This window comes from Impatiens glandulifera, chromosome 5 (assembly GCF_907164915.1).
Source record: "Impatiens glandulifera chromosome 5, dImpGla2.1, whole genome shotgun sequence".
NCBI lineage: Eukaryota > Viridiplantae > Streptophyta > Magnoliopsida > Ericales > Balsaminaceae > Impatiens > Impatiens glandulifera.
The window spans coordinates 5,457,234-5,472,948 of record NC_061866.1 but is presented as its reverse complement, the minus strand read 5'-3'; the positions used below and the strand labels follow the sequence as shown (position 1 = coordinate 5,472,948).

Sequence of the window (15,715 nt, the reverse complement as noted above, 5' to 3'; positions counted from 1 at the left end):
AAAATAAAATATTCGAATTAATCGGGGCCTCTAGTCTTCGTGTCAGTACCCATCTATGCTCTAATCCCAGTACCCCTTGCAGACAGTTCTATTCCACCAGCTAGCTTTTGAAAGTGCCTTACGCAAGAAAGCTTTCCGACACCATTTACCAAATTCTCGTATTCTATCGTTACTTTGATCTGAAAATTCTAATTCAAGTGAAAACAATTTGTAAAATATGTACAAAACTGTTTAGGAGGGCGGAGCCAAGATTTGAAATCTACCCGACTAATTTTTTTATCAAAAACCTATCCGAGATAAATTGATAATAATATCAAGTAAATAAACAAAGTTACTCTCACTACTACTTTTTAGTGACGGGAAATCACCAATAACAACGGTAATTTACATGTCGTTGTTGTTAAATACATACAAAATGTTTTGGACTACCTGGGCTACAACCCGGGCAACCTTGTACTTAGATTCGTCCCTCGCCCCCAAAAGCTTCAATGGTTAAAACTCATAGACGATGGTTGCACACCTATTAGATAAGGAAATGATTTTCAAATACTCGCCTTGGACGGATGAAGGTAGTCTAATGTTGGCAAAGGATGTATTGCATGATGAAGTTACTTTATATTCACCCATGAATATTCACATCCTAAATTTGCCTAATTACATAGAAAATCACTCAAGCATACATTACTTAACCCAACTTCTTAATCTAATTTTTTCCAATAACAACTCAATACAATTTTTTATCATTTAATCAAATGTTGAGTTGTTATTAATATCACACTACCACTACCACTACCACTACCTAGAGGCCGAGCCGGCCCCGAGTTTTGGGCTGCCCCAGCCCCCGTTAGAAAAAAAAACTCAATATTTTTGTTGCCCTAGGTCGAGTTAAAAAATTTAATAAAAAATGGTTTTTGGTGAGATTTGAACACATAACCATAAAAAAGTTCTAAGTTTTTGTACTACAATAACTTATATTTAAAATTACAATATATTTAATTAAAATCTTACTAATTTTAATAAATTGGCTGCTCGAGCCCGAGGACTTGCCGGGCCTACCCAGGGCCAGCCCTACCTGCCTAGAAGGTTCTTCCTTGAAAAAAGTCTACTAAATTGCTGGTTCCAACTCACATACAAACGTCTAGGCATCTTTGTTTTTCATGTCGATTAAGACATCATTCTATCACGTGTAAATCTATCAAACCTCTTGAAAAACAAAACTTATTTGGGCCGTGGTTGAGATCACAATAACAGGATACTTTGTCAGAGATTGTCGCATATGATACGATCATTATTCTGTTTGATGATGTCATTGATTAAGAAAATGTAACTAGCCAAAAAAAAAAATGTAATTGATGTCAATCAAAAAAGTACCTCATAACTGCTTCTAATCAGGAAATAATTATTCATCTCATAACTGCTTCTAATCAGGAAATAATTATTCATCGATCTATAGTTCAACATTCATAACTCCCCCAATAAATGCATCATCGAGCATAACTACATCTGGGGATATGCATCATCGAGCATAACTACATCTAGGGATATGGATGACAACTAATATCACACTGTAGGGGAGTGAAGTACATATCCCTAAACCAGATTTTCATTTTACTATCCGATCCCGACCTCGACGTGTATCTCTATTTGTATTTCAGATTTTTATTTTATTACCCGACCCCGACCTTGATCCCGACGTGTATCTCTATTTGTATCTCATCCTCAATTCGTTGGGTACCCGATCCCCGACGGGTACCACATTACCCGATTAAAATATTAATTTATATTTATTATTTTATAATATACTAAATATTAAAAATATAAATGAAAATATTATTTACTTGAATTGTATAAATATGTTGTAAGAGTTGAAAAATATAATAAGTTTGTTATTATTACATATTAGAGTTAAAAAAAAAAAGAAAAAAAAGAAGAGAATGTAGAAAAAGTTAAAATATTGTTGAACTTGAAAGTAAAAAGTGAAAAAGTGATTGGAAAGAAAATATTTTGTTATAAAAAAAAAAATAAAGTGAAGATTAAGAATTACAGGGAAGAGAAATTAAAATGACGTGAAAGTGAAGTGTAGAATTTATATATAACATAAATTATATATCTATTATAAATTTGTAATGACGTAGAATTTGAAAAGTCATTCTAAACTTTAATAAATATTATATATATATATATGGTTTGAGTTGTGCACACTCCCAACTCTGAATCAGATCGGATAATAATCCCGATTTAAAATATCCGACCATCATTTGTATGGAATTGCTAGGTTTTAGGGACTTTTTTAACAATTCATTCTCTAAAAAGTCTTGTTTGTACTCATCATCCTGATTTAAATTGTATTCTTGAAGTTCTATCAGTCTTCTTTAAATTTTAACCTACTTAGTTAGACACTTGTGATTTTCAAGTCACTTTAACACTGAACTAGTCTCTTTATATAGTGAAATTTACATGTTCTGAAATAACACTATTCATTTCTCATTTTATTTAACTTCACAAATATTGAATTGACGCGTCTATCTTTTTCATTAATAATCAAACAATATGAAGGTTATCAATTATGTAGGGTTGCACTAACCCTACTTGAGGTTCCGGAGAAACATTAGTAAGGAAAAACTGGATAGAACATGACTTACAACTAAGAAATAGAGAAACATGTTTCCACAAGTAATAGTCCAAAATTTGCCTCCAGGAGACTTAGATCATTCCCCCCATGATTATTAATCTATTCCATCAAGGATTTTTTTAAAACAAATCATTTCGTTATGAACAACACTATTGGATCGATACTGAAAGTTTTCACAAATTGATCAAAAATCAATGGCATTAACTAGAAATGCAGGTCATACCTTTTATGTTCCAAACTACTACAGATTGTCAATGCCCTTTCTAGCTAGAACAAAACTCTCTATGAAAATATTAATATTCAAATATCTAACATTACTACAAACTAACTAATCTCATAAATTCTACCTGGAATGCAGGTTTATGTGCTGAAATCAAACAAATTAAAGAAAAACTTCAGTTGTCCAAGAAGGGTGAAGAGAAGTATTGGGGAGAGATCGAGAATTAAAAATTGGTTTTACTGTGATTCTAACACAAGATATTTGCATGCAACCATTATCCATAGAAGGCAGAATAATAAGATATTGACAGATCAATTTGGCACTTGGGTCTTAGACCCTAGCTCTTAGTATTAACCAACGTATTGGTAAATACTATGAGGATCTTTATCAATCAGAAGACTTGATTAATCCTGACCCCATCATACACCTTATTCAACAAAGAGTTAACAAATAGATTAATTCACAATTACTCAAACTCGTGACCTTAGAGAAATTTGACTTGTAGTAATATGTCTTGGAGCTAATAAGGCCCCAGACTTGATGGTTTCTCATGCATTTTTTTCCTGAAATTGTTGGGATACTCGATCTCTTTCAACTTTACACCTTCTTATTAAGTATCTTAATGAAACAAATTTAGTCCTGATCGATTTCAAAAATAACAAATCATAAATAAGTTAGTCAATTTCGCCCTATTGGTCTTTATAATTTGGCATACAAAGTTATTTCCAAAATCTTGGTTCTTAGATTTCAAAACCACTTGGACCATATTGTGTGTGATGAACAAGGAGCTTTCATTAAAAGGAGACAAATCAATGATAATATTTGTATTGCCCAAAAAATGTTTCATAACTTTAAAAATCACAAAAAAATAAGAAATTCGATTTTTGCTAAAACTAGTGGGAGTAATTTCAGGTGTATCTCTAACCTCCTGCATAAATTCTCATATGCCTCAAGTCAGAAAATAAATATACACAAGTCTTTCATAACTTTCTCGAAACTCTCCAAAACAACTTCAACTAACAACATTGAGTAGTCTATTAAACATCAAAGTTGACTCAAAACCAGCTGGTAAATATTTAGGTATTCTTTTACATTGGGAAGCTTCTAAGCAAGAAATATTAAGCAAATTAAAAGATATGATAATGTCAAAATTAACTGGATGAAAAAATAATATCCTTAGCCAAGCCGAAAAGGAGGTACTTATTAAATCTATTGTGCAAACAATTCCTTCACATTATCTTTCCATCTTCACATGTTAATTCTAAACTTTGGAATTTAATTTAGAAGATTCAATGCCCCTAACAAAAGTAAAAAATAAATCTATTGAAAGCATGCCACAATGCCTTCCCACCACTGAAAACTATTTTAAAATGAAAATTTCTCCTTCTCTCATCTGTCATAGGTGCTCTATTTCTATTGACACTTTACTATTATGTAAAGAAAATCATAGTACCTGTTCCTTGTTTGATAGGAGATTTGATACGTGACTTTTTGAAACACTTAATAATCAATCTAATACATCACGAAAAAGTTTTAATATTAATCGTCTTGCTACCATCTGTTGGAATTTGTGGAAGAATAAAAATAAATGTCTTCTTTCTATTTACAATGTGAGCCTTAAAGAGGTTTGAATTTTTTTTCAATTGTAGAAATTTTAGTTCTCCACTAATGTAGACCAACTTGGGAGTTAGAGAAGGTTGGATTCCTCCGGAACCAAACCAGGATAGACACAAATTAATACTGATGTCTCTTGCATTGTTGATGGATTAAAATCCTCAGCTTAAATCATTGTTCAGGATCACTAATTCGCATCCTTGCACACAATTTTAGAAGTCTCCTACGACAGCGGAGACAATGACCATCCAATATGTAATGTTCTTTGCCATCGATAACCAATGACAAAATATGATTTTTGAATTAGATGATAAATGTGTCGTATCATTTATCATCGACTCTTCAATTTGATGCAATTGGAGTCTTGATCCAATCACTCAAGATATCAAGGATTTACTACACCGTCATCAATCTTTCTAGCCTCGGTTTGTCCCACGCAATACCACCGAACCGCAGATTGGGTGGCATATCATTGTCGAGATTATTTCTTTTCATTGTTATTTTTCTTTATTCTACTCTCACCTTTAAATCAATGGTTTTGTAACGACTTTTCACTTTCTTAATAATGTTTTAGATTAATTTCATAAAAAAAACACAAATAAAATTGGTTAAGATGGAATGAATTAACTTTTCTTTACCCAAAGTTATATTAATTTTTTAAAGTTAAATAAATTAGATAAATGAATTTTCTAATATAAAATAATTTTACAATATTTTATCCACATTTTGTATTATGCATTTAACATTTTGTCTTCTCTTTTATTTTCCTTAAATTCACTAACAAGAAAACTGTTTTCAATTCTTTTTATATTGTGTAATTTTTTTTTAATAATTACTTAATTTTAAAAAATAAATGATAAAAATGATTAATATTTTTCAGTTCGAATTGAATCCCTATAACATTGATATCAAATAACTGTTAAAATTGTATAACACCAAATTATAGGAATTGAATTGGTTTGGTTCAAATTGATCTATTTTATCCATAATAGATAATATAGGATTATAAGTAGGATGTTAATATAAAAAGCGATTTATGTTCAGATATAAATTCTATTCAAATAATCAATCTAATTCTATTGCACTTGAAAAATATTAATTAATAGTATAATTAACTAAATACATTTTTGAGATATGCAAACTTGATTTTTATATATTTGTGTAATAAGAAAATTTTGTTTGAATTGTCATTATAAATGTTTTTTTTTGTTTAATTAATAGTTTTAAAATCAATTTAAAACATGTCGAATACCAATTCTATAATACACAATATTTGTTATATCAAATTTGTGAATATCGAGTCAGATTCATAATCTTGACTAGTAAAATAGTTAATAATAAGGCCAATTTTTTTTTTCCAAAAACAACCAAATTCAATAAGTAATCATCCTTTAATTGATTATTGAGAAGCAGCTGACTTTGATTTAGTCGCCATTACTATAAAATCAAGCTATTTAATTAACAGCATTAATTATGCAGCCACTATAAACTTTATGTCATTCCCAAAAATAGTCAAATGGAATTATTTTAAAATTGGGTAAATCTTATATTTAAATAATAGAAAATAGTGCATGTTAGGTCATTGAAGTGTTACTAACTACTACTAATTATTTAGCGTGAATGTCAAAAAAAGTTTGTAATAATTAATCAGGTAAAAAATATTCATATTAGCCCTTGAATTTGCATAGAAGATTCAACATTTATATTCAATTCAACTTGTGTAAGAATTCACCAACTTGAAAACATTTTATTGAGAGATTGAAGACAAATCTTTGTTTAAACAAGAAAATATTGATAAATTTATTTTTTAATTAAATATCTCATTTCTTATTAAAATATAAAATATATTTGTAAATGAGTCCAAACTATATAAAATTGAATGAATTAAAATTAATAGATTAATATTGTTCTAAATTATAAATTAATATTGTTTTACGAAAACTATGATAACTTTCTAAATTAAAAAATACAATTAAAAATATATAAAAGAAATAAATTAATATAGTTATTCTTTTCAGCTAATTAAATAATATTTAAAATTATAATTTAATAATATATTTATAAATCTATATGAAAAATGTTTCTAATGAATTATATAACTTCAATCATGTAAAATATTACCTATTAGATTAGTATTGTTTTTCTTTTCACTTGATTATTAGTGTTGCACCCCATTTTAGATTTAACCTCATTTCAAATTAATTTTAATCTCAAACAAACATATAGAATAAACTTAAAAATTCTTCAATAGCTTGAATTCAAATATTGATGATTGATATTTGTTAAAATAAATATAACATTAAACATACATATTTTTGGGACACTAGTTTAAGGGATTGATTTTTATTTCTCAATTATTATTATATATATATATATTTATTTATTTTTAATGTATGATGTTAGGATATTACCAACATTCAACATAGATGTTTTAAGGGTAGGAATCAAATTTATAATTTTTAAATTTTTAAAGATAGGGATGTTAATGGAGTGAATCGGGATAAATAATGCGCTTATCATTCTTGTCCCATTCTACTTCTGTAATTTATTTTTACTACAATTTTTGTTCAGTTCGATTTCAAAGATTTTCCGCGAACAAGACTAATCTTAGAATAAGTCACAAGCTCATAGGTTAGGGCAATCCATTTATCAAATAAAAATTAAAAATTTAAATAAATTTATTATTTTGTTAAAAATAAATTATTTAGAATAGTGGTTCATGATAATTTTTTAAAATTAAGTTATTTTTTAAAATTAAGTTATGGTTCAATTTTTACTATAACATTTTTGTAAACTAAAATTAGGATAGTTAAAATACTTTTTTTACGTTATGGGCAACCCAATTTTCGGATAACCCAATTCTTGGGACTGGTACTGAATAATAATTTTTATAAAATTATATTAGCGAATTTTTGATATAATATATTAAAAAAATTTATTATTATCAAAAAAAAAAAAAATTTAACTTATAAAATACAAAGAGTAAATAAATAAATTTATGATATTGGACACACATATCATCCTTTATTCCCGATTAACTATCGATCAAACTTAAACTTAAGAAAATCCACCCTACCAAGAAAATAATTAAAACTTGAAGGGAAAGTTTAAAAAGTTTGTATAAGATGAAGGATTGAGTTTTCCAATTACCAATTTTTATTATTTATTGAGATTGCTGCAATTTCGCTTAATTCTCCCGCAAGGTTGATCATCTCCATCCCTCTCTCACCATCAACGAATACTCCGATCGGCAACGACCAATAACCATGAAAATAATTCTCTCCAAGGCGGCCGTCGCCGTCGCCGTGATCTTCCTTCTCCTTTCTCCAGCAATCGCCGAGATTAAAAAGTTAAAGATCAAAAACGACGCCCGTCCAATGATCCTATTCGAGAAATTCGGTTTTACACACACTGGATTCGTCGCCGTCGCCGTCTCCGGTGTCGCCGTCACCTCAACCCTAGCCCGACCTGAAGCTTCTCGTCTCGGTTTCTTCCTATTATCAGAAGAATCCCTAATTCAAGTCGTAATCGAGATCCAGCAAAACCCTAGCCTCTGCGTTCTCGATTCAAGATATATTAATCATCTCTTCACTTTCCGTGAGCTATCTCCTCCTCCTGAATCTACTTTCAATAACTCGTATCCTGTTACTTCACCAAACGAGTATAATCTCTTCTTCGCAAATTGCGCGCCGGAGAGCCAAGTGACTATGGATGTACGTACCGAGATCTATAACCTAGATTCCGGCGTTAAGGATTACCTCTCCGCTGGTCTAACTCAGATCCCTACAATGTTCTTTCTTTTCTCTATAACCTATTTTATTTTCCTAGGATTCTGGATCTATACTTGCTTAATCAACAAACGATCTGTTCATCGGATCCATATCCTGATGGCGGTTTTACTTCTAACGAAAGCTTTGAATCTGATCTTCGCGGCTGAGGACAAACATTACGTAAAGATAACAGGAACACCTCATGGTTGGGACATCTTGTTCTACATTTTCCAGTTTATCAGAATTGTCCTACTCTTCACTGTAATTATCTTGATTGGGACTGGTTGGTCGTTTTTGAAGCCATTTCTGCAAGATAAAGAGAAAAAGGTGTTGATGATTGTGATCCCACTTCAAGTATTAGCCAATTTAGCTTCAATTGTGATTGATGAAACTGGACCCTTTATCAAGGATTGGGTTACATGGAATCAGGTGTTCTTGTTAGTAGACATAATCTGCTGCTGTGCAATTATTTTCCCAATTGTTTGGTCGATTAGATCATTGAGGGAGACTTCAAAAACAGATGGGAAGGCTGCTAGAAACTTAGCAAAGCTTACTCTTTTTAGACAGTTCTATATTGTAGTGATTGGATATTTATACTTCACTAGGATTGTTGTGTTTGCATTGAAGACAATTGCAGCTTATAAATATCAATGGGTTAGCAATGCAGCTGAGGAGATTGCTAGTTTGGCTTTCTATATAGTTATGTTCTATATGTTTAGGCCAATCGAAAGAAACGAGTACTTTGTTCTCGATGAGGAGGAAGAACGGGAAGCTGAGATGGCTTTAAGGGATGAAGAATTTGAACTTTGAAGAAGATGAAGATTCATAGCAAGATGTAAGTTGTTGTTCTTAACTAATCTTACAAGTATTTGAATTTATTTGGCTTCTAATTGTGTTGGTTTTCAAGTGTTGTTTTGAACCAAATTGAGGATTAGATGAGTGTTTTCATTCAAACAAACATACTATAATATTGATTGATGTTCCACTAAGAGTTATTACCAGGAATAGAAGTCTTGAATCTTGTATTTTGTTTTTTATATTTAAACTGTCACATTTCTATTTCTCTATAAATCTTAGTATACATTCTTTAAAAGAAATTTGCTTACTTAATTGCATCAAAAGTAGGGATGTGGTACCATAATAGCTGGGTACGGAATCAAAAGTAGGGATGTGGTACCATAATAGCTGGATACGGAAGTACCTAGGGTTGTGGAAAAAAACAGAAAATCGATAACTCAACCGAATCGATAGGTTATCGATTTTATTTTATTGGTTAATCGATTCGAACGGTTCTGGTTAACCGGTTTTTTACCAGTTAAACGGTATGATTTTCAGTTGAAGTAATTTTTTAACGGTTTATCATATAATAACTCTTTAATCATTTTATATTAGTTATTTTTTTTAAATATTAGATTTATTATAAATAATATTTAATAATATATATTAGTTATTTTTAAATTTTAAATTATAATTTGTATATAATTGTTTTTAAAATAAATTAATTTATATGAATATAAATATAAAAATGGAGAGATTTTGAAATATATTATATTGTTACAATAATATAATATATTATAACATATTTTTATATATATTTATGAAATATTATATAAAACTAAAATCGGTAAAATCGATATCAATATTAATCGGTTAATTGGTTTGTAAATAAGAGATAAAACCACCAATTGAACACCCTTAGAAGTACTTATTTTCGAACTGAATCTGATTTTCATTTTACTATTTGATTCTGAGGGGTATCTCTATTTTTATCTCAATCCCCGATTTGTTTATAAGATTATAAAGATCGAAGAAAAAAACTGCTTAATTTTTAAAGTGTTTGAATTGTTGGGTCGAGAGTTATGCTTAATTTGAATATATATGTGAGAATGAATGGATACTTAGGTCGGATTGTGGAATGACCCGCACATAAATTTAAAACGGTTAAAAATAAAATTAAAAATACTATAGGTATGGTTCGAACTTCGAACTTGCAACATAACAAAAGAAGTACAACCCTATAACCAACTAGGCTAATGACACCTTATATTTTAAATTCAACGCTAAATTTGATGAACGTGAGAAATTTTAACAATCTAAGTTCAACTTTTTAACTAAATATATATATATATGCTTAATTTTTAAAGTGTCTGGATTGCCGGGTCGAGAGTTGTGGTTAATTTGGATATATATGTGAGAGTAAATTGATATTTGGGTCGGATTGTAGGTTGACCACCGCCCATAAACTTAAAACAGTTAAAATAAAATTAAAAATGCTATAAATATGATTCAAATTTGCAACATAACAAAACAAGTACAACCCTTTAACCAATTAGGCTAATAACACTTTATATTTTAAATTCAACACCAAAATTGATGAACGCGGTAGTTCATCAATAGTTTTCAATCAGTCAAAATTCTCTTTTGACTCTGCGCTATAGATTTCACTATTATTAGTGAAGAATAATGAAAGAATTTTGTTATATTTATAGAGATATGAGACAAAATTCATATGCATATAATAAGTCTCGTCTGGACTATTTTAACAATAGTCTTTACATTTTTTTCCTTTCACTCGTAGTATGAGATAAAAGTGGACTCTAGAGGTGAAACTAAATGAGTAAGGAATCAAACTGTATCAATTGTTTTAGAAATCGTTATGCAATGTGATGGTAAATGGATACTTGAGTCGAATTGTGGGTTGACTCGCCCATAAACTTAAAACGGTTAAAAATAAAATTAAAAATATTATCACATTTTTACCGTAATATTTTTTCACGATTTTTTATATTATTACTCGTGCAATATAGTCACATTGAGCGTAAAATATAGTTATATGAAGCGTACTAAGTACTTATATGAAGCGTAATTAGTAGTTATATGAAGCGTAATAAGTGTTTGTATGGAGTATAATATGTAGTTGTATGAAGCATAATAGGTAGTTGTATGGAGCATAATAGGTAGATATATGGATCGTAATAAATAGTTATATAGAGGGTTCACCTTTGTCATTTTTTCAGTTCGAAGTTGTCAAAAAGAAGATTGCCGAAAACAACGATTTCAAACATCCGCACTTCTTCTCAGGGCCTATGTAAACTCGTGAATGGACTGTCGGACCTCCAAAAACAAGCTGTCAAGGACATCGGCTTCGTCTCTCTCCTTTCCTTACGTGTCTCCAAATATTTATGCTCAGTAAAGCTAAAAGAAACTTAATATAATGCTGAATTATGCTCTATAGTTTATTGTTGTGGTATCATAGTTAGATAATTTATTTGAGATCTATATAATGATGCAATCATCTCAATATAACAAAACAACAAGTACAATATAACGAGTCAATGATCTAAATATAATGAAGCAACAAGTACAATATAACGAGTCAATTAGATAAATATAATGAATACGTCAATATAACTAGGCAATGAGATCTATATAACGAGTCAATGATCTCAATATAACGTTGAAATAAGCTCAATATAACTGCTATAACATAAACACATAATAACATAAACACATAATAACATAACTACAATAATGTGGTAAAAGAGAATTGAGTGGAGACTATTGTTTGTGGTATAGTAGTTGGGTCATTGAATTGTTGCACATATGTTGGTTCATCCCGCATTTTTTTCTATAACAAAATTTAACAAGACAATTAGCTAAATATATTACATCAATATAACTAGGCAATGAGTTCTATATAACGAGTAAATGAGCTCAATATAACAAAGCAACTAACACAATATATCCGTGTATTGAGCTCAATATATTCGTGTATTGAGATCAATATAAAGATGTATTGAGCTCAATATAACAATGTCAATATAAAGTTGTATTGATCTGAAGATAAAGTGAGGACAGCGATTAAAGATAACGATGAAAAAACACAATATCAAAACATAGTAGTCATATGGAGTTACCCGAACAATGCCAATGTAAAGTTGTATTGATCTGAAGATAAAGTGAGGATAACGATTAAAGATAACGATGAAAAAACACAGTATCAAAACATAGTAGTCATATGGAGTTACCCGACTACCGTCGATATGGTTCTCTGGAGCAGCCACCGTCGAAATGTATTTATATCGAGTTATATCCGGCCGCCGTCGATAAGGTTCTCCGGAAGAACCGAATCTATTCTAGGTTTTACAAGAAATTGGTTGTCTGGGAGAGAATAGAGAAAAGAGAAGATACGACCCTGGCAAGAGAGAAAAGAGAGAAAGTGGTTCTGTACGCTTACATTTCTTTTTTATATTTCTTTTTTATATTTCTTTTTTATATTTCTTTTTTACAGTCTGGCAATGCACACATGGCAGCCACGGAGGATTCGCTGTATGGTCGGAGGCCCAACATCGGCCTCCCTATCACTGCTCTAAATTTTAATAAAAAAAATTACTTTTAATATTAATATAGTCCAATTTAAGTTTCACATATTCTTCTTACACGATTGAGTACCTTCTATCCTTTCCAGTCGGATCTGTAACCCAATTTAAAATACTCAAACTATTTGATACAATTGTCATCCTTAATCAAAATTCTTCCCAAACAAGTTTTCAAGATAATAATAATATTATGTTTTATTTTATTTGGTATAATAGTATGTAATTTTATGAATTATGATCAATAATATAACAAAATCAAATATTAATAAAAATAATATAATTGATCAAATAAATAACAAAATCAAATATTAATAAAAATAATATAACTGCATTTTAGTTTTTTATTTCCTCATCTTTCTTCTTCTTCCCCAAAAGAATGTCCCTAGCTGCTATGACATCGCCGCTCTGTATCGCCGGCGTATACTCTCAGGCTAACCGGAAGCAGAATCAAAGTCACAACATAAACGCAAAGAAGAAGAAGATAAGCGAAAAAATCCAGATCGTCAACGGCAGCAGTTCAATCGGATTCAAAGGCAAAAAGGAAGATCCTATATGGAAATGCGTCGCCGGTTGCGGTTCGTGCTGTAAACTCGACAAAGGTCCTTCATTCGCCACTCCCGAAGAAATCTTCCAAGATCAATCTGATATTGAGGTTCCTCTCTTCCCCTTTCTTCTCCCACTCTCACTCTCACTCTCAGATTCACTCATATTTGTGAACTTTGCTATTACAGTTGTATAAAACCCTAATTGGTCCGGATGGATGGTGTAAACACTACGAAAAAACCACAAGAACTTGCACGATTTATGAGGGTTAGCATTAATTGAATGCAGATTCTTTAGCATCATTATTATTATTATTATCATGTAAAGATGATATCTTTACAATTTTGATAGAGCGACCGTATTTCTGTCGAGTGGAACCTGAAGTATTTGAAGATTTATATGGGATTAGCGAGAAGAGATTCAACAGAGATGCCTGCAGGTGTGTGTTTTCTTTTCTTAGTATGCCTTCCAAGTGTTTGATGAAATGTCTCCTTCCTTATTGTGATCTTATCTTGTTAATATTTGCAGTAGTTGTAGAGACACGATTAAATCAGTTTATGGTGCCCAATCGGAGGAGTTGCAGAGGTTTAATGATGCTATAAGAAATTCATCCATATCCAAATAAGAATGGACAAAGATATTTGAATAAAGAAAGAATGAACCCTTTTCTTTATTTGTTTCAGTTTTTTTTGGCAAATGCTAATCTTATTTGCAGTTGTTTAAGCTTTCCTGATGCAGAATGGGTTTTATTTTTTACAATTTAGAGAAATTTTATTATTTAGATTTTATTCACATATATATTAATATAATGCCTAATTTTAGTTGGATTTTTGTTTGGTTGAGGTGGATGGAAATGTGTCGAAATATATTAATATTAAAAATAAAATATTTTTTTTATTAAGGTTTAGAGTAATTTTTCAAAAGTGTATCATGAACCAAGATCATAATAAATATATTTTTTATTTAATTTTATTCACACTTCAGTTTTTTTTTATATTAATAATTTTAAAATTATTTATTATTTAACAAAATTTTATTCTTTTATTTTTAAATCTCTACAATCTTAATCTTATAGATTTTTAATCAAATAATGAGTTATCCAACCAATCATGGCCATAAAATATAAAAAATAGAGATATCACTTCCGATAGTAAATTTGGGGACAGACCTGACCAGTATAGTGACATCCCTGATCTAAATGACTATAAATATAGTTCTCACTCCCTTCCGGTTTCTTTAAATTCATTTTCTTCAAAGTTTGTATTATCGAGCTCAACAACCATGCTATTAGGATCACTTAAATTGTTCATATCATATGGTGGTATATTTAGCAGATCAGATCTTCTGCTACCGAATTGGGTGTTCCCCTGTTGCGGACCAATCAAAACTCAGCATTATTATTATATTAATAAATTAAAATTGGGTTGAAAGGAAAGAAAGAGAACCCGGAACCCGTATTTTATTCCGGGTTCAGCAGAAACAGAAATGAGTGAAGCTTCCTTCGCTTCACTCTGTTTTACATGACCATTGAAGAGACAGTCTACACTGTTTTACATAAGGTTGTCCATGTAAAACTGATTGATATATATTCACTCAGGTGAATATAAAATACATTCATGTAAAAGCAGTTTATATGATAGAAGTGAAGCAAACTTCACTTGATATTAAATTTGTAAGATATTTAAATGAATTTACTTTAATTATTTTATATGATTATATGTTAAATATATATATATATATATATATATATATATATATATATATATATATATATATATATAAAAACATGTTCAAATTTTTTCGTAATATATTTAAATAAATTTGTAAAACAAAATATTTTAAAATTTATTTGTAAAATATTTTTATAAAAATATTTAAATTATTTTATATTTTATATAATTATATATTAAATATATATAAATTTTCATGTAAAACCATTAACACATTTATGTAAAAATATTTATATGTTAATGTAAAAGCATTTATGTCTTCATGTAAGTCTGCAATAGAATAAAAAAACAAGCGCTACCAGGTGAAGATTGCTTCACCTGGGTATTTACAGCTCTCAAATGAGTGAAACAAGTACCACCAGGTGAAACTTGCTTCACTCAATATTTACAGCACTGATAGAAGTGAAGTAAACTTCACTTGATATTTACATTTGTAAGATATTTAAATTAATTTATTTTATATGATTATATAATAAATATATATATATATATATATATATATAACATGTTCAAATTTTTTTTTAATATATTTAAATAAATTTGTAAAACAAAATATTTTTAAATTTATTTGTAAGATATTTAAAAAAATTATTTAAATTATTTTATATTTTATATAATTATATATTAAATATATATAAATATTCATGTAAAATCATTAACACATTTATGTAAAAACATTTATATGTTCATGTAAAAGCATTTATACCTTCATGTAAGTCTGCAAAAAAAAAAAAAACAAGCCCTACCAGGTGAAGCAAGCACATGGGGATTTACAGTGCTCAAATGAGTGAAACAAGCACTACCAGGTGAAGATTGCTTCACTCAAT

At 29.5% G+C, this 15,715-nt stretch overlaps 2 protein-coding genes across 2 annotated transcripts; both read left to right on the top strand.

Moving 5' to 3' along the window:
* Positions 1-7,647: 7,647 nt before the first annotated feature.
* Positions 7,648-9,271, top strand: LOC124937843 (protein CANDIDATE G-PROTEIN COUPLED RECEPTOR 7-like). The gene has a single exon (XM_047478172.1). It carries the CDS (start codon positions 7,733-7,735, stop codon positions 9,044-9,046), a length of 1,314 nt encoding a protein of 437 aa, XP_047334128.1. The 5' UTR covers positions 7,648-7,732; the 3' UTR covers positions 9,047-9,271.
* Positions 9,272-12,952: 3,681 nt separating this feature from the next.
* On the top strand, positions 12,953-13,939 carry LOC124940151. Its single transcript, XM_047480632.1, has 4 exons — positions 12,953-13,267; positions 13,347-13,425; positions 13,510-13,597; positions 13,687-13,939. The coding sequence occupies exons 1-4, from the start codon at positions 12,992-12,994 to the stop codon at positions 13,781-13,783; spliced, it is 540 nt and encodes a 179-aa protein (XP_047336588.1). The 5' UTR covers positions 12,953-12,991; the 3' UTR covers positions 13,784-13,939.
* Positions 13,940-15,715: the final 1,776 nt, after the last annotated feature.

What these genes read in the sequence shown, in the direction of transcription:
- LOC124937843 (XM_047478172.1), top strand. Translation starts at nt 7,733, where the DNA reads ATGAAAATAATTCTCTCCAAGGCGGCCGTCGCCGTCGCCGTGATCTTC.
- LOC124940151 (XM_047480632.1), top strand. Translation starts at nt 12,992, where the DNA reads ATGTCCCTAGCTGCTATGACATCGCCGCTCTGTATCGCCGGCGTATAC. An exon ending in AAGATCAATCTGATATTGAG is followed by an intron (nt 13,268 to 13,346) that starts GTTCCTCTCTTC and finishes TTGCTATTACAG; the next exon opens with TTGTATAAAACCCTAATTGG. An exon ending in TTCAACAGAGATGCCTGCAG is followed by an intron (nt 13,598 to 13,686) that starts GTGTGTGTTTTC and finishes TAATATTTGCAG; the next exon opens with TAGTTGTAGAGACACGATTA.